General features: G+C 40.8%; 1 protein-coding gene across 1 annotated transcript; it reads left to right on the top strand.

Annotated features, from left to right (window-relative positions):
* Nucleotides 1-1,076: 1,076 nt before the first annotated feature.
* EOGT (EGF domain specific O-linked N-acetylglucosamine transferase) lies at nucleotides 1,077-17,319 on the top strand. Its single transcript, XM_080625518.1, has 16 exons — nucleotides 1,077-1,133; nucleotides 1,915-2,127; nucleotides 3,076-3,176; nucleotides 3,737-3,845; nucleotides 3,936-4,030; nucleotides 4,777-4,881; nucleotides 6,076-6,182; nucleotides 7,689-7,792; nucleotides 10,229-10,321; nucleotides 10,779-10,850; nucleotides 11,396-11,482; nucleotides 12,599-12,667; nucleotides 13,973-14,034; nucleotides 15,683-15,802; nucleotides 16,602-16,704; nucleotides 17,073-17,319. The coding sequence occupies exons 2-16, from the start codon at nucleotides 1,930-1,932 to the stop codon at nucleotides 17,217-17,219; spliced, it is 1,572 nt and encodes a 523-aa protein (XP_080481644.1). The 5' UTR covers nucleotides 1,077-1,133; nucleotides 1,915-1,929; the 3' UTR covers nucleotides 17,220-17,319.
* The last annotated feature ends 276 nt before the right edge of the window (nucleotides 17,320-17,595 follow it).

Genomic DNA, 17,595 nt, shown 5'->3' with positions numbered 1-17,595 from the left:
GGTGCCTGCGACTCCTGCGGAGCTTGTCAAAGCAGCGACAGAGTAGAATCGTGAGCGAACTGCTGCGTGCTGGCAGCGCGGGAGCGGATCCCTGTGCCCAGCCAAGCGGGCATCCATAAACCCGCTTCCGAAGGCCGCGGGAAGGGGAGGCCAGGGTCTCCGGGGAGCCGCCTCACACAATGGGGTGCCAGAAGGCTGCGCTTCCTGCTGAGCGGCGGCAGGAAAAGGCCTTTTCCTCCGCATCCTGAGAACGCCGCTCCCGCTGCGGCAGCGCTTGATTTCCGGCAGCGGGAGGAAGGCAGCGCCGTTTTCTCTTCAGGGCCAAGGCCTCGGGCAGGTGCCGCACGGCCCGGCCGGGCTCCTCCTTCAGCATTCCCGCCGCCTCCAGGTGGGGCGGGCCCCGGCGGCAGCGCTGCGGGCGCGGTTGCGCCGCTCTGAGGGGGACGGGACGGGGTGTGGTGGCACCGCCCGGCCCCGATCCGCTGCCCGCGGGTGTGAAGGAGGGGCGGGAGCAGACGTCTCACGGCGGGCGCTTTCTACCGCGGGGCCTGGGCCGTTCCTGCTCCCCCCCCATGACAGTAGCCGCGGCGGCATGAGGATTAAGGCCGTCGGCCAGCGGGTAACGGGAGGAGCGGCCGGTCCCATGGGCCGCGGGGCTCCCCGGGGCCAGCGGGGCTGAGCGGAGGTGAGCTGAGGTGCCCGCCGTGGGCTCAGGGCGGGGCTGGATGGGGTTTGCTATGGGGCCAGCACCGGATCCAGCGTGGGCCGGAGGCTGCTTCTGGCTCTGGGTATTGGTGCCTGCCCCAAGTGACCGATCCCCAGCCAGGGCGCCGCTCTGGGGAACCGGCCACCGCAGCGCTGGGTTTGAGCTGGGGATGGAGCGCGGTGGGACCCTCTTGAGATCTGCCCCCTGCCCGGGGTGCCTGCCATAGGGAAAGAAATGGAAGCGGAGTGCGTTCGTGCAGGTATCCGAGTACCCAGAGCAGTCAGAAATGCTCCTCAGCTGTTAGAGTGTTGCTCTCATTGCTGTGAGCGTTTCTCAAGAAGCAGGACGTATTTAACTCGGCTTTCCTTGCCCCCCACCAGGTTTCTGTACTTGGGAAATCTGAAGCAGTTCTCCTGGAACCAAACAGGTAAAACTACTTATGTTGTAGGAATATTGCTAAAGGCTTCAGTTGCAAGCAAGCATGCAAATTTTGGCGAATTATAATGCCAAAAAAGGGTTTTTTAGATCCAGGCCATCCTTTTCTTCTCTCAGGACGTTTGATGGTTCAAAGGAGGGGTGTTTGATGAGAAGGTTGCCTTACCAGAAAGGTACCTAGTCTGGTTTAGAGTATATAGATATGTATATGTAAAATTAACTACAGTTAATTTAGTAACTTAGTATTCAAAGTTTCTTGAACATGATGTAAACTACTTAAAATGAGCACCCTGAAGCAGAGTTAATTTTGACCATTTATTTGTGACTGCATAGTTTTCCTGCAGCTTATGATTAATTTCTTCCAAAGTGAAGAATGTATTCTTTTTATACTTATTTTTAAACTAAAGTTCTTCCTCTTCTCACCCCTCCCCCCAGTACTTCTACATTTTCTTCCTGCTGGCTGGATATTATATGGTCTATACTTAGTTTCCACATTTGAACTCTCAGGATCCCGTGGGATTCAGCTAAAGTAAACACACCCATTTTAGTTTGACTGGGAGTTGGTAATAGCCCTCAATGACTAATGACTCAAAGATAATCCTGAGGTTGTACAATCTAGTCTCTTAGTGAAGGTTTTACTTTTCACAGGAAAAAGAAATCACCCAAGTACAAGTTCTTTGACTATATGGCTGAATATTGTCTTGTATGCTTGAAATGTGCTATGATGCAGAAACATTAAATGTCTTTGGTGTTTATTTGTTTAATAATTACAGAGCTCACAGGTTGCCATGTTCATGTTGCTTGTGTTTGGATTGCTACTGCAAGGAATTCTGGCTGAAAACCTTACTGAGTTCAAGCACACTCCAGAAGAGCCATTATATAGCTACAGTGCTATCAACCTGCCAGATGAGCACGTTCCCTACTTTCTGCACAATAACCAGCATATTGCTGGCATCTGTCAGCAGGACTCTCATTGCCCGTATAAAGTAGGTTTGGTTTTTCTGTTTAATCAAATGTAATATTGGGGTGTTTTTTTCTTGGAGTCAGCTGTTAAAGATGGGGATGAATTGGTTTCCTTGCCAATTAGTCAGTTCCACTGGGAATTGGAATTGAGCTTTTGGAATAGTTGTACAGAACTCTTCCTGCATCTCATGCTGCCATAAAACTGGATTTTAAATCTACTGGTTTGCAAGATTTGTATCCCCCTTCTTTTAATTGTCACAGAGCTGAAATGATGATCTTCATCTGAGTAACTCTTGTGCATGTGAAAGGTGTTTGAACTAAGAACTCTTAGTAATTTCTGGGCCTGTGATTTTCAGCATGCTGTAGTGCTTTTGCAGAAGAGCCAAGAGTATAGGCAAATCAATGAAACACTGATTCAGCCTTACTCTGTGGTTGCACATAATTCATTTACCTGAAGCAGGGACAGTGAACCTGAGGATCTGGGCTACATGTGGCCCGGGAGCACTTCTTGTGTCTCTCAGACTGGAGCTGCTTTGCAGAGCTAAGGATCGGAGCTGTGCTCCCCTTCTCTGGCTTCCTACAGCACTGCAGAAGGCCATGTCTACAGATTTGCTTAGGGAGCAATGGTACACACAGACTGGAGCTTGGAGCACTGTGCTTTGTGTAAGCTTAACTTTGTTATCTGTATCTATCAGTGATGTGGACATTTTGGAATCCTACCTACTGGGTCAGGAAAAGTGTTTCTCCTGGGACATTAAAGACAAGGATAATTTTGCTGTTCACATGTGTCCTCTTTGGAGCATGGCTGTGCATAAAGAATCTGGGTGTTCTTTCTGAAACTGAGAACAGACCGAACTGAAAGCCTTTCATGCAAGATTTATTAAAGAGAGGTAGTTTATAAGCTGACAACCAACTTAAGTCATTTCCCATTTTACTGTTGCGTAACCTGATTCACTCATTCTGTGTTACAGAAATACTTGAAGAAGCTAAAATCCTGCTGGGGTTATGAGAAATCTTGTAAATCAGATCACAGGTTCAGTTACCCAGTGTGTGATTATGTTGAAACTGGATGGTAAGTTTCATTTTCAATGTATAGAAAAACCAAAGAGTGCAGTGCCCACATTCATGTTAGCTGTGAAGTGAACGTTACTGTGATGTTTAGAGTTTAAAGAATGATTCTTTGTGGAGATGTGTGTATACATACATGTGTGTTTATATGTAACATATGTCTTTCAACATGGCATGAAAGATTTAACTTTTTAAGGAAGAAAATACCATTTGAAATGCTTCCTGCCACAATGTTGTCATTATTCTGATTTAGACTTGAATTCAGGTTCTGAAAATAACTATGTATTTCCTTTCTTAGCTTTAAAAGCAGAGGGAAAAATGGTAAAAAAGATTTTATACCTTTTTACGGGAGAGTAGCTTTAAATTGTCATTGATGTTTTCACTTACAGACAGCTGGTGAGTTGCTTCCTGTTTTGCATTTTACATGTCAATAAAGCAACTGGCTGGTTCTTCTGTTCCACTTTTAGCAGGAAAAATGTTATCTGTTAAAATTATTACTAAAACTGAGCAATGGACCTTGATTTTTTTTTTTTTTTTTTTTTAACTCTCTCCTTCATATATCAGGGCAAGTGACATTGAGACAGCCCAACAGATATTCTGGAAACAAGCTGACTTTGGTTACATTCAAGAGAGGCTCAATGAAATGAAAACCCATTGTAAGCCTGGAGCAACAGTAGGTATTTCTATAGATGTGATACTCTTCACTTGGTTTTACATGTAATTTTTGTTACTGACTAAATCCTACTTGTTCTTTTCTTAACAGGGAGATTCATCTCTGACCTGTTCTCAGTACCTTCAGCATTGCAGAGCCACAAACTTGTACATTGATTTACGAACTGTAAAGAGAAACCATGACAGGTCTCTGATTTGCTTTTGTTACAGTAAAACCAGGGGATGGCAGGGAAAAGGACTTCAGAATTTGTTTAGCAAAGTGGTGTGCTTGTTGCCATGGGCTTTACTGCTGATCAGAGACTTGTTGCTGAGCTGCTGTTGAGATCCACACCTCATGATTGCTATCTGCTGCTGCAATCAGCAGTGCAGGTTATTTAAAAACCTAAGCTCCCAGTTTTATGGAATGATGATGGGTGACTGAAATCCTATCTTCTGACGGAAGAAAGGAAAACCTTTTTATGTCCTCAGTCACATCCTTTCTTGATCTTGACAGTGCTTGTAGTTGGCAGTTTGTTTTTGTGAAACCTGGTCTTGCACTTCACTGTTATGTTGTGAAGACATAGGTTGTGAAATCTGAGGTGAATTTCAGTGAGGAATTGTTGTTAAGAGCAAACAGCCCCCCTCCCGTCAAACAACTAGTGATGATCCTGTAAGTAATCATGTAGAAATATCTAATTAAGTTACTAATTTTTGTATGTGAAAATGATTCCTAATAACATTCTGGATAGATTAGTGCTGGTTTCTAAATTGATGTGTATCACTCCACGGACACCACTGTCTTCATTTGGGAATTGTGGGATTTATGCTAAAGAAAATACTGAGGTTTTAAATGCGGATAAAGCACTTGGCTGAATGGAGTATGTGGTTGAGATTGCAGAGCACTTGTAGCACTCTTGCACAAAAGCTAATAGACTTTCACTAATTTGCATTAGATTCAAAGAAGACTTTTTACAGAAGGGAGAAATTGGAGGTCACTGCATCCTTGACATTAAGGCATTTTTGGCTGAAGGTCAGCGCAAGAGCCCTCTGCAGTCTTGGTAAGAATCGCTTGTCAAGGCTGCTTCCAAGTTCTCTTAGTAATTCTTTATTCTTTTTCATTGGTATTAGCAGCTGTGTGTAAGGGATTTCATACTGAAGAAATGGTTGTTCCTTTCTAAGGTCAGTTTGAGGATTCATGTTCGATACGTTCGGTACTTACATCAATGCAGAATGTTCTGAAATATGCTGTGTGTAATTGTGTCCTGCCTAATTGACAGCAGCAAAGGATCTGAAAATGTTTTTTAATTTGAAGTTCAAACCTTCAGGTGTTTTCTGAATAAGATGCTGGTCCTATGCCTGATCTGCTTATAGGAGGAGGCAATTGTTTTGTTGTGAATTGTCTTAAAGTTTGCACTTGTGTCCTAGTTCATACGGTTTTTGATGATGCTGGGGCCACAGGAGTGCCTGGTCTGGATATACGTTCATGTGGTGCTCTCAAAGAGCCTGTGTTTGGAGTGTCAAATGGGCAACAGTCGACAGGCTGAGTAGGAAGTGCGGAGGGTCCTTTGTAGTAGGTGGTGAAGTATCACAAGTTGCATGTTCGCACTTCAAAGCTGCATTGCCAGTTAATTGATGACACATGGAGGAGTTGAAGCTGTTAAGGTCTGTATTAGAATTCATTTTTATTCTTTTCTCCTGTTTCTCATTTTTTTCCCCTCTTTTTGCATTGATGATCAGTTTCAGTTAAGAATAGCGGCACAGGAGGAAAAGACTTTTCTTTTACCTGCTATTGTCATCTCAACTGCTCATCCTTATTTAGATCCAGGAATAATAAATACTGTATCTACGTTCATTATTCTGACCAAAGCATGAAGATCTTGATGAAGTGTCTTTGGCAATGCAGATCAAGTTGCTTATACCCAAAGATCTGGGTTCTGTGGCTCTTTGTTATATCTCTACTGCCTTGATTTGTACATCAAAGACGCTGTTCACTCCTGAGATCAAAGATGGTGTTTAACCTCTTGAAGCTTATAACCTCAAGAACCTTCCATTACAGTTTCAAATTTAATTTTAAATAATTAATTTTAAATAAAAAAACAAGTTTAATTGTAAGACTCTATCAGTTTTCAGCAGTCCTGTTAAATCAAATGGACTGGATGAACAGTTACTAAATCTTAGATGTACTTAGATGAAGTACATTTGCTTAAGTATGTTAATGACAAAGCATGTTCTATGTGATTAAATCTTTGTAGGTTTGCAGAACTCCAGACATTTACTGCATTAAACTTCAGGCCTCTAGAAGATGGAAAGTGTGACGTTGTTATTGAAAAGCCAACATACTTCATGAAATTAGATGCAGGTAATTGGTATCTTTGTGCAGTAAAAATAGCCCATATCCAGCTTGCCCGTCTACATTATGCCTTTATGACTGTCAATTTGATTTATAATATATTTTTATTTTTGAAAAATAATGGGGGTTTTTTTAATTCCTTTTTTTTCCTGTAGTTCCATTGATGAACTTGGAAACTGAAATTTAAAATTTTTACATTTCCCCACAGATGAATAAAAGAAAATTAAACAAAAAAGAAAAATTTCCTTCCACTTGTCTCGCACATTCTTCTGGCTATGTTTTGACATTCTTTGACTCGCTGTACAGAAGATTCTTTGGCATAGCATTTGATTTAGGCAGTGTTTTTGGATAACCGGTTTCATACCATGGAACACGAGCATGGGTGTATGTGTTTTGTTGTAAGTGTTCAGGAACTGAGGATTCTCTGTGTATTGAGTGTTATGGAAGAGGAAGTGATATTCAGAGAGGAGCAGCACCCAAGCATCTTTAGGAACTAGCCAGTTTTTGAAGTTCACCAACCTTTTTGTTCATGCAGCGTATTCTGCAGATACATGTGAATGAAAGAGGGTGTTTCAGCATGTAGACATACTAACAAGCTGCTGTGGGTAAGCTGTGGTTAAACTGGATAGCTGCCTGTGACACACTGCAACTGTGAACTGAATTGCCCCCCTTCCCCTGCAAGCCAGTATCTTATATTTTAAGCAAAGTTGTTGCAGGCCTCTGAGCAGTTACTGGGGAAACATTGCTGTGCTGTCAGTTTATACCTTTGAGCAGGGTGGTCTAGGTGTGACTCAGGAGGTGATTTTGTCCAGCTCTGTTGTTTTCAGGGAGGCAGGGGAAATTGCAGTGTTAACTGGAAAGGCAGCTAATTCCTATCATAGCAGCTCTTTTTGGTCAGAAGCTTAGAAACAGGGATTGTGTACACATGGTTCCAAACCTTACCTCCTCTGTTTCATGATACTTTTTATGCTCCATGGTCTTAGGGTTTTAGCTTAAGAAACCAAGAATGAACAAGAATGCTCTGAGAAAAAAACCTGAGGAATTACTTGAGCTTTGGCTCATGTGCAAGGACAAGTTCTGTCTTGCAGTCCTGCAGACAGAGCTTCCCTTAAGCCTAGTAAAGCAACACTAAGATCAGTGCCGAGGGCCTGTTTTTAATGTTTCCTGTATGTCTAACTAGCTATTGTTAAAGGAGAAGTTGCTTTCATACACTTCAGCAAGCAGCTGCAGACTATAATGAGAAATAGCTTGTGAAACTGTCTTTTTCTTATGCTGTTTTTTGCCACTCTTCTATTTCTCTGAACTTTTAAAAAACGTATCTTTACTTCAGGTTTCTTACCTCAATTCCTTCCCTTTAGAAGTTTGCTTCTTTAGGGTGTATAAAAAGCATTCAGTCAGAAGCAGGGGAAAACTAATATAAAGTGCAGGATACTAATAAGGAACAAATGCATGAACCAGTTAAAAGTGGAGGGAGTAGCGTGGTGTTTTGCTAACAATTCTGTCTTTCTTTCCCAGGTGTTAATATGTACCATCACTTCTGCGATTTCGTCAATCTTTATATCACACAGCATATCAATAATTCCTTCAGTACTGATGTCAACATAGTCATGTGGGACACTGTAAGTCGTCTGTGCTTCTAACGTGTTTGCAATGGGTTGTATTTCTGCTTTATAGAGACTCTGAAGACTTTAGTAGCCAGTCCTTAGCTTTCTTGTGGGCTTAGCCATGTGGAACTGGTAAGTTTTTGGATCCTGTTAATACAGGTGCATAAACAATACTTGAAGAACAGATTTTCCACAAGAAATCATGTGCTGTTTGAACACTGCTCCGTAGCTCATCTTTTGCTAGTACATAATTATGCCTTTTTTTGGTGTGACCTCAAACATAACATGACCTGTATTCCCAGTACGTGGCTTTTGAACATTTCATGCTGTTTTCTGTACACTTCTTTTCTCTGAGAGTTTTCAAGTAGATTTACTCAAAATTTTCTTCTGTATTTAAAAAGAAAAGCTGCCTGGCATCTTTCTGAATCAGTAATATGCAGCCTGTAATGGAGAAAACAACTAAATTAAATCCTTGTATATATATTAAAACAGGGTATAATACTTAATTCCTTTAAATAGCCTTCTTGTAGTTGTTTCTCTCAATCACCTCTTAGGATGCCACGATGAAGTTTTTAAGTAGGGCTATTTCTGCTTTACTGCTGATTTGAAACCATGACTGTTTAATACTAGTTTTACTGGCCAGTATTTAAGGTGTTAAACTAAATAACAAACTGGGGTTAAACTAAATAACAAACTAGGAAATTTGAAATATGCCACATAACGTGTAATAAGGACCAGAAATAGCACAGTTCCGGACTATGGTATTGTCCCACACTTGTCTTGTTCTCATAAAATCCTAGGTTTTCTTTCTGGGTATTTACTGGTAGGACAACTAATATTCAGCATAAAACTGCAAATATCCCCTGCTCACTATTTAATGAGAAACCTTGCCCAGAAGAGACCCCCTTTTCTAATTGTCTTACATTTTGAAAGCTAAAATAAATGCACTTGCCAGAAAAGCAAGGTCTCCAGATGTTACGCAGGGACCTGTTAATCTGGCTCTGATGCCTTTCTAAAAAGGTCAGATGTCAAACGCATTGTAAATTACCTTGAGAAGCAACTTTTTGTCTTATTGCATTGTTGAACCAAATAGCTCTTTCAAATGTAGCATTCAAAGTACATGTCACAATGCCATCATTTTAAGTCTTAACTCAGACTGCTTGAATTCATTACCATGTACAACCAGATGATGGCACCAACTAACTGCTGCTGAGCTGTCTATGCTGATTGAAAGATGGTCCTGAGCTTATTAGTCATTCCCTCTTTTTCTTAATGTAATTAGATTTGGCCATACACATTTGAAATTAAGACTATGAATGATCGCAGATGATCTTCCAGATTACAAGTAGAGACCTGATCTTCAAAGCTGAAAGTATTACTTTCCAACCTTACTTGCTCTCCTTAAAAACGCTTTACAAACATTGCTCTCCTGTTCTTGCAGAGGCAGCCTGCAGGCCAACACCCAGTGAGTTTCCTACTCATTTTCTGCTTTGTTTAACTCTGGCTAAACAAAGTTAGGTCTCTACTTCTAATCTGGAAGATCATCTGCGGTCATTCATAGCCTTAATTTCAAATTTCTTGTGAAGAGTGTTTCCACATAACTTTCCAAGCAGCCTGAATCAGCTCCAGAGTCAAAAGGAAGCTTTAAGTGAGAATCTGCACCAGGACTACCAAGGTCATACTTAACTGCATTCAAAGAACAAGAGATGGTGATTCTTAGCCCTTGGGTGTGTAGGAAGTGTTACAAACTTGAAGGCAAGAGCCCCTCCTGCTAGGCCAATGTTGTAGGAAGTAGATGGTTCTTAAAAGAGCTTTGCTGCAGAGGGGGAAGTTTTATACTGCCCTGTAGAGAAACTTCTCAGTAGCTTGTCAGCATACTGCAAAACATAGCTTCCTGGCCATTTCTTACATCAAATCAGATAATTTCCTTCAATTTGTGATCCATATGCAATATGCATAGGCAAATTTGCATAGGCAAATGTGAAATAGGCTCGTTGTGACTTTTGACTTCAAACATTATTGCAGCACCTGAATTCCCAGGTGGTTTTTTCAGTCTCAGGTGCTGAGGTTCGTGCCTTTTACCATCGCTGTGTGGCTGTTAATTGAAATTTTACTTTGTGTTCTGTTGTGTCTGAGGAAAGTAGTAGGTACTTCTTGTTCCAAACTCAAATTCTAATCTACTGCTTGAAATCTTGTCTAGATTGCTAATTTATAAAAGCATTTCATTAAGAATTAACTACCTGACAGGTAATTAGAATTAACTACCATTGTAAATGCAGGGTTTGGTATTCTGTGATGTCTGTTCTGTGCTGTCTCTGGGCCTGTGGTGGTGATTAAGTATATTAGCCATGTATTAAAACTTGTATACAGAACTTGTAAATCATGAAGAGAGTTTTCATGTGCATTTATGTATTAATTATGCCCTTGTGTTTTTTTTCCCTTTTCTCCTAGAGCTCATATGGCTATGGTGACCTGTTCAGTGAGACGTGGAAGGCATTTACCAACTATGAAATAATACACTTGAAAACCTTTGACTCTAAAAGGGTATGGAATTTTATATTTTGTTTTCATTCAGTCATTAGGTAGCAAACACGACAGCTTCTCAAGCAGCTTGTGGGTAAGGGTGTTTCAGAGAAAAGCATTAATACCTTTCATTAATACCTTTCATTAAAGTAACCATTCATTCAGAGCTCATTTTAGTCTCCTAAAGCCTGTCTTAAACTCTTTACTCCCTAACTGGTTTTCTTTATTTCATTCATGTTTGTTCTGTCTTGGGGGTGTTTTTTTTTACCTCTTCCCACACTTGCATCCTAAGTGAGGGCTCTTTTGGGATCAGGATTGTCTTTGTTCTATTCATTTGCACAATCAAGGAAGTGAAGGTGCTCTTGACAGGAGCATGTAATTGCTATCTCATTATAAGCAGTGATCCCACTGAATGAGCATGGGATGTGCCAGCGGAAGGTAGCAGTGCAGTGTAACTTCTTGTGATCTTCCTTTGCAGGTATGCTTTAAAGAAGCAGTCTTCTCATTACTGCCTCGAATGCGATATGGCTTGTTTTATAACACGCCATTGGTGAGTCTTTTTTATCTATTCACTGTGTTAACTAAGTGCATGTGGGACAGTATAAAATCTGAGCTAATGAATCCCTCAAGTATCTAGCTGAGTTACCGTGCAATGTACTGCATTGAAGGTCTGTGCAGCTCCAAATGAGATCCTCTTCCCTAAAGATCAGAATTTTGAAGTTATGTTAGCTGGTTGATAGTAACTGCCTGTGTGCAATGTCCTGTGTCACAGCTCATGAGAAATGTTATTATTCCTCTTTAATGGGTGGGCTCTGTGAAGTTACTGGTATTTTTGCAGAGCACAGGAGCTTGCACACTGGCAGACCTTCCTGAGGGTATTAGCTCATGCATTCAGGCTCTAACACTGTAGAGAGAGTTACGTTTCTTCCTAAATGAAAGTCTCACTTGCGTTGCCATGAATAGTGCCGTGTTTAGTGCAGTGCATGATACTGGGTTTTTGTTTCACAAGAATGGCAAAAGACTGATCACAAAGAGGTTTTTCTGAGCAAAATAAATTTTTGCATTAAAAATTGCTTTTTTTTTTTTAAATTTCAGATCTCTGGCTGTCACGGCACAGGGCTGTTTAGAGCATTTTCTCAGCATGTGTTACACAGATTAAATATCACACAAGAAGGACCCAAGGTATGGTAACTGAATAATAAAGTTGTAACATGGAGCTGATGGCTTTTACCAGAGAAACAACATTAGCAAGCTGGACCCAGTGGGGAAATAAGAACATATTGTGAACTTCTTGTCCTTTCCCGTGATGCTTGGGATTTTTTTCCAGTATATCAATCTGTTCTGTAAAGGCCTTCAGCAAACACTTGTATATGTTTGTGAAAGTTGCCCTCATGTCTTATTTACATAGGACAGACTTTAGAATATCCTCCTTCCAACCCTGGGATCTCTTCCCAGTCTCTATTCTCTGTTCCCAAGGCCTTTGTGTCCTTCCTAGTTATGCAGGATATGTGGCACATGGTCTCTTCTGGAGCACACTGACAAGGTGCTGTCCTTGCAGTCCAGCAAGAGGGGATCCCACTGAGCATTGAAGTGAGCTGGTTCTTCATCAATCTTTGTAGGTACTGCCGAGCTTGGATCAGAAGAGGAAATGGTTGAATCTAGTCCTTCTGATTCTTGCTCAATACCATCTCTCTGTCCATCTCTCTTGCACCCACTGTTAGTCTCTACAAATTGTTGCAATGGCTGCCTTGGTGGATACAGGAGTTCTGAGCTTCTTGAAGTGTTTGCTGGAGAGTAGCCTATATATTACCGCTGAGGGGCACACATTCAAAGCACTGCACAAGCATTTAGTTATGCTTCTCCTGCTGATGCTAATGGGAGTCATGCAGTTAAATCTCTTTATTTCACTTGGAACACTTACCCCTGTGAGTCCAATTAATTTAAAGAGGTAAAAGGAGGAACTGTTATAGAAGTAAAATATTTTTTCCCCGAAGATCTTGTGCACAAGCCATCTTAAAAGCTGCTTCCCTGCTTTAAAAAGCTGCTGTATAGTGGCTCTTTTGTACTGAATAAAACAAATCTTTCAGAAAATGTTTTATTCTTTGTTAATAGTCAGACTTTTGCGAAGTTTTTGACACTTGACATCTGTTGGAAAATACGATGTGAATTTTAAGGTGGTTACATCATCTGTTACATGGAGAAGGGACATGTTTTGTTGCTCAAATAACTACCGAAAGTAAATATGGAAGTGTTTGGAGTCTGCCTCATAGCAATACACTGAAGCTCCTTTCTTTTTAGGATGGGAAAATCCGAGTCACAATACTTGCACGCAGCACAGATTACCGGAAAATCTTAAACCAGAATGAGGTGGGGTCCCTTTTATTTTTAAAACAGTTATCAGAAGTTATATTTTGCTCATTGAATTGATTATTTCTTTTTCTGGGGGTGTAGCCAAGACATCTGTCTGCTGACAAATCTTGGGCAAATATGTTCAGTGCTAATATTAATTTCTTCTACTATGTCTTCTAGCCAGTCTCTGTTTCTGTATACAAGACACTGAACCTTACTGCCCTTTTTTTGAGTATCCAATAGAAGACTACAGATGTAATGCTAAAAGCATTTCCCTTTAACAAACAGGCACTGCAGAGCTGCTGATAAAATTAAATTATTTCACTTTCAGACTATCTCTTGTATTTATAGCATCCCTAGTGCTGACGACTCTAACAAAAACCTTTGTTATGCTTGCAGATTAAAATGCAGAAGCTATTGTATCTGAGTATGTGCATTCAAAACTTAATGAAATTTCATATTGATTCGTGTTTTTGAATCGTACAACTTAGTGGGCTTGTGGTGTAGCTTCTCTTGTGGTAAAATGATAAAATCTAATGTTTTCATACCTGTCTTCATTCTTAGCTGTTAGTGCCTGACAAAAAATGAATTGAGATTATCATTCCCTACTGTATGAGGGGAGAAACTGAGGCTTGTCTGATGCAATAGCTTAGTGGTAGAATAGACAAGAGTGCAGATGGTTAGATGTGTGCCTTATCTGCTTGGCTGTCCGCAGTGCTACGTGTATTGTGTTTTCTGGTGATAAGTACATGACAGAAAGGGAGAAGTTAATCCTACCTTTACTACACTTTTGTAAAAGAATACTTGGCTCTTTCTCTCCCTACTGCTGGCTATGGATTGGAGACTTACAGGAAGCCCTTTTAGGTTGGAAGGCCTGGCTCTAACCTGGTTTCCCTTCTCATGTATGTAGGAGTCTGACCTAGTAAGGTATTTTTGAAAATCCTTCTTAGCTACCAATTTGCTTCTTTAGGTATTGGAATATATTTTGGAAATCCAACCACATCTTCCCACTGCTCCTCCTAGTCTGAGTGATTTAGGATTGGGTCCTGGAGCATGTGAAGGTCAACAGAAGCTCTCTGTGAGAGTGCAGGAGATCTGCATCTGCTCTCCAGGGGTTGCTCTGTCAGGAATAACTTACGTATCTTAGGTGGGAAGGCACAAAAGGAAGGGAACCGCTCCTTTATGTGGCAGTGACAGTATGTTCTGTCTCACTCATTGTCATTCCTTGCTGGGCAGGAGGAGTGTGTAAGATGGTCAGGAGTGCAGGGGAGGAGTTAATTGAAGGAGATCACCAAATCATTGTCTTTTTATTCTCTTCCTTAGCTTGTGAGTGCTTTGAAAACAGTATCAACGCTGGAGGTCAAAGTGGTAGACTACAAATACAAGTACGTAAGTTGACAGAAGAACCTAGTGTGATCTCATGCTGCCTATTGCCGGGGAAAGCTGTTTGCAGGCAAAGCTGTATGTGCCCCAGTGTCTAACCTGTTAAAAATCCAAGAACTGGTAAGAAAGAAAAAATGTCATTCAGGGAGTGGTGGGTGAGTTAGTTAAACACTCCCATCCTATGATGCACTGCTTAGGAATGAGTCTCTAGGGTTAGTAGGCTCAGGTTAAAGCTACTATGTGATGAACAAGTTCTGAAGTCACTTTTCTTCCTGTTTCTTCCCCTGTCCCAAAACCAGCTGTGTTCCCATCACTCTTTTGAATTTGATAATGCTGTGCAGTAACTGTGGGTCCAACAGGGATTTCTCTTGTATGAAGGTAGTGTTTTGTATTATATGACCTTTAGTTTGGTAATGAATAATAACTGAGTTTATTTGCTGCTGTCGTAGCCCCTGAAGACACCACTTGAGGTCAGTGTGTGATGATCAGATGCAGTAGGCACTGTGTCAGTGAGAAATGGCTTGAAGAAAAAGTTTCCAAGTGGTGTATGCCTGTGCCAAATGACAGCAGCTCCCATCTACTCGATGCTGTCATGGGTCATGCAGGAGGCATGAGAGACCGAAGGAGCACTGAGAAATGGGTGTTTTGACCAAAGCAGTGACAGTGCAAGGGAGTCAAGAGTTACCCCCAATCCCCCTGTCAATGAAAGCACTTGAGCAGTCTAATAAGAAAAGGGGTGGATACCACTGAGAGGCCATCTAGGCCATTCTACTTGAAAGCTTGGCCAAGTGGTACTTCCACAACTCCCATGCTTGTCAAACTGTGTGTAGTACCCTTCAGTATTGCAGATTTCCACAGCTCTCCTGTGGCGTCGCTGTCATGGTTAGGAGGGTTTCCCTAGTGTCTGCCCTTGTAGCAGTTTAAGTAGCTAAGAAACGTGTGGTTTAAGCCAGTTTCTTTCTACTCTCTTCCAAATAGTCAGAGGGAATGTTATTCTCTTCCTTTTCAATGTATGATCTGTTCGTACCCAAATGAAGCATGTTGTAATTTCCCTTTGCAGTTGTCAGTCTTCTCTTAACAATCAAGTGTCTTTAGTCCATTTCTTTGTGCACTCAGGGAACACCTGGTTATATAAAGAGAATGCTTTATTTGGGGTTTACAGACAAAGGATGGGAGAGAGTGACAGTTCCAGGAGCTGAAAAAAGCCTGGTCTCCTTATTTCTTCTTGATGCACTGTGCATAAGTTAAGGTTGGATATCTACATCTTTAGGCAGAATCCTGTGATACGATTATGAATTGTGTACTTCTACATTACGTTAAAAAAGTTTAGGTCTTTCATGTTGAGTTGTTGTGGGGTTTTTTGAAGGTGATGCCTCTATTTTTAAAGGCAAGTAAAAAAACTCAAAAAAAATTAAAGAAAACCCTCAAATTTTTGGAAAACTCATGTGAAGTTTTGAAATGTGCCTGCATTTGTTTTAATTCTGTGCTGAGTTATTTCTGGATGCAGCATTTATGATTCTTGGTATTGTTCCTTAAAAAATCAATTCTATCTTTCAGCATTTCCTTAAGTTAATTTTGTGCTTTCTGCATGTTGCTGACTCTGGCTGAGATGAGCAGGTGTGCTAGGTGTGTTTGTTGTGTTGTCTGCAGGGAACTTGAATTTTCAGAGCAGTTGAGGATTACCCACAACTCTGATATATTCATTGGGATGCATGGAGCTGGACTTACCCATTTGCTCTTTCTACCAGACTGGGCAGTTGTTTTTGAACTGTAAGTTTGTTTCTCTTTCCCCTCTATTACACAACTGCTAATGTCTGTTCTTACATGTTAATGAAGCCCTCTTCCTTGCCTGTATTTGACTATCAATGTTTGCCTTGTGTCCTCATCTAGACTTCGTTTTTGGCAGCCTCCTCTTCTGGGGATTGAAAGTGAGGAAGCTTTTATTACAAAATACAGTGTAACTATATGATACGGGTTTAGTCTGTGATTTCTTAAGATGCTGTGGTATAAATACAATGCAGCCTGGTCAACAATGGTGCAGGTTAAATAGCAAAAAGCAAGAAAGCCTTGGTGGTCAGATCCTGCCCAGTGAGTCTGAAATATAACAGTATTTTAGTGATCCAGGTAAATTCATTGCAAAAAAAATGTCCAGGGCATTACAGATCCTGCTGAGGGTTATTTATATACTCCTTTCTGTGCTCAGGACTTGAGCACCAGCTTGCTGGCCAAGCTTGGCTGTGTGTCATTCTCTTTTACATAAACTTCTCTAGTAGCTTCCTTTTTAAACATGCTTTGTGATAAATTGTGGATGTTAACAGATATTCCAGTTCTATAGAACTATACAAAAATACAGGATGCTTGTCAGAAAAGCACTGAATTATCTGTCCTGAGAAATTCTGCTTGAAGCCCCTTGTTTTCAGCAGAGCAGAAACTGTCCATGGCTTCAGTGCCTTAGAACTGGTCAACAAACGTTTCAGCTTGCAGGTTTTTTTCCTGTTGCACCCTGGTAAACTTCAGCACAATCTCTGTAGATAAATATGATTTTTTTTTTTTCTATGCCTGTCCCTAGATACAACTGTGAAGATGAACGTTGTTACTTGGATTTGGCAAGGCTGAGAGGCATTCACTACATCACTTGGCGAAAAAGGAATAAAGTATTTCCTCAAGATCAGGTGATGATGCCACTGCTGAAGGGTGGCATGCTGTAACTTGAAGCATTTAACATTTAGCTTCCTTTACCTATCTACGTTACGGTATTTGAAATATGGTTTTCATTCTTTAGACCAAATTAACTTCCCTGTTGTGATTAAGAAATCATTTATATTAATGGCTGAGGGAAGAAGAGAAATGAAATGAATTGGCCATTAATTCAAGCCATCCACAGCATCGCTGCTACGCAGTTACTTTGCTGACTCTTTTGCCTCAGCAAATCAGAAATAATAAATTAAAATGGCAGATGCTCAAGTATTTTTCTTGCTTTTTTAATGGAAGATGTATTGAGGTTTTTTTCCTGTCTAAAACGCCTTATTTCATTTTCCAGGGACACCACCCAACACTGGGAGAGCATCCAAAATTTACAAACTACTCCTTTGATGTGGAAGAATTTATGTACTTGGTGCTTCTGGCTGCAAATCATGTTTCACAGCATTCCAAGTGGCCGTTTAGGGTAAAACATGATGAACTCTGAATTAGGTTTCTGACTGAAATATTATTTTTAAATAATGCTTCATAAAACTATTGTAACAACATAAAGCAAAATGCTGGTGTGAAACGTGTAAACCTCTGCGAGGGAAGTAACCCCTTATTAGTCCAACCAGTTCTTAGCACCATAGCTTACCTTTATAATCCCTGTCTTTACTTCAGGGAGGTTTTTCTATGTAAAAAAACTATTTTTCAAAGCTCTTTTTTTTGGGTTTTTTGCTCTGTATTTTTTCATTCCAGATTCTAAAATACTTGTCTTTGTATAAAGATTTGTCCATCCATTTCATATAAGATTTTCTGGGGTAGATACTGATCCTGTAATGATTTATGCTTACCATTATGTGACAAAATGCTAGTGGATG

The sequence above is a fragment of the Psittacula echo genome (assembly GCF_963264785.1).
Source record: "Psittacula echo genome assembly, chromosome: 9".
Classification (NCBI taxonomy): domain Eukaryota; kingdom Metazoa; phylum Chordata; class Aves; order Psittaciformes; family Psittacidae; genus Psittacula; species Psittacula echo.
Note: the sequence above shows the minus strand (reverse complement) of the source record. Positions and strands in the feature narration are given on the sequence as shown.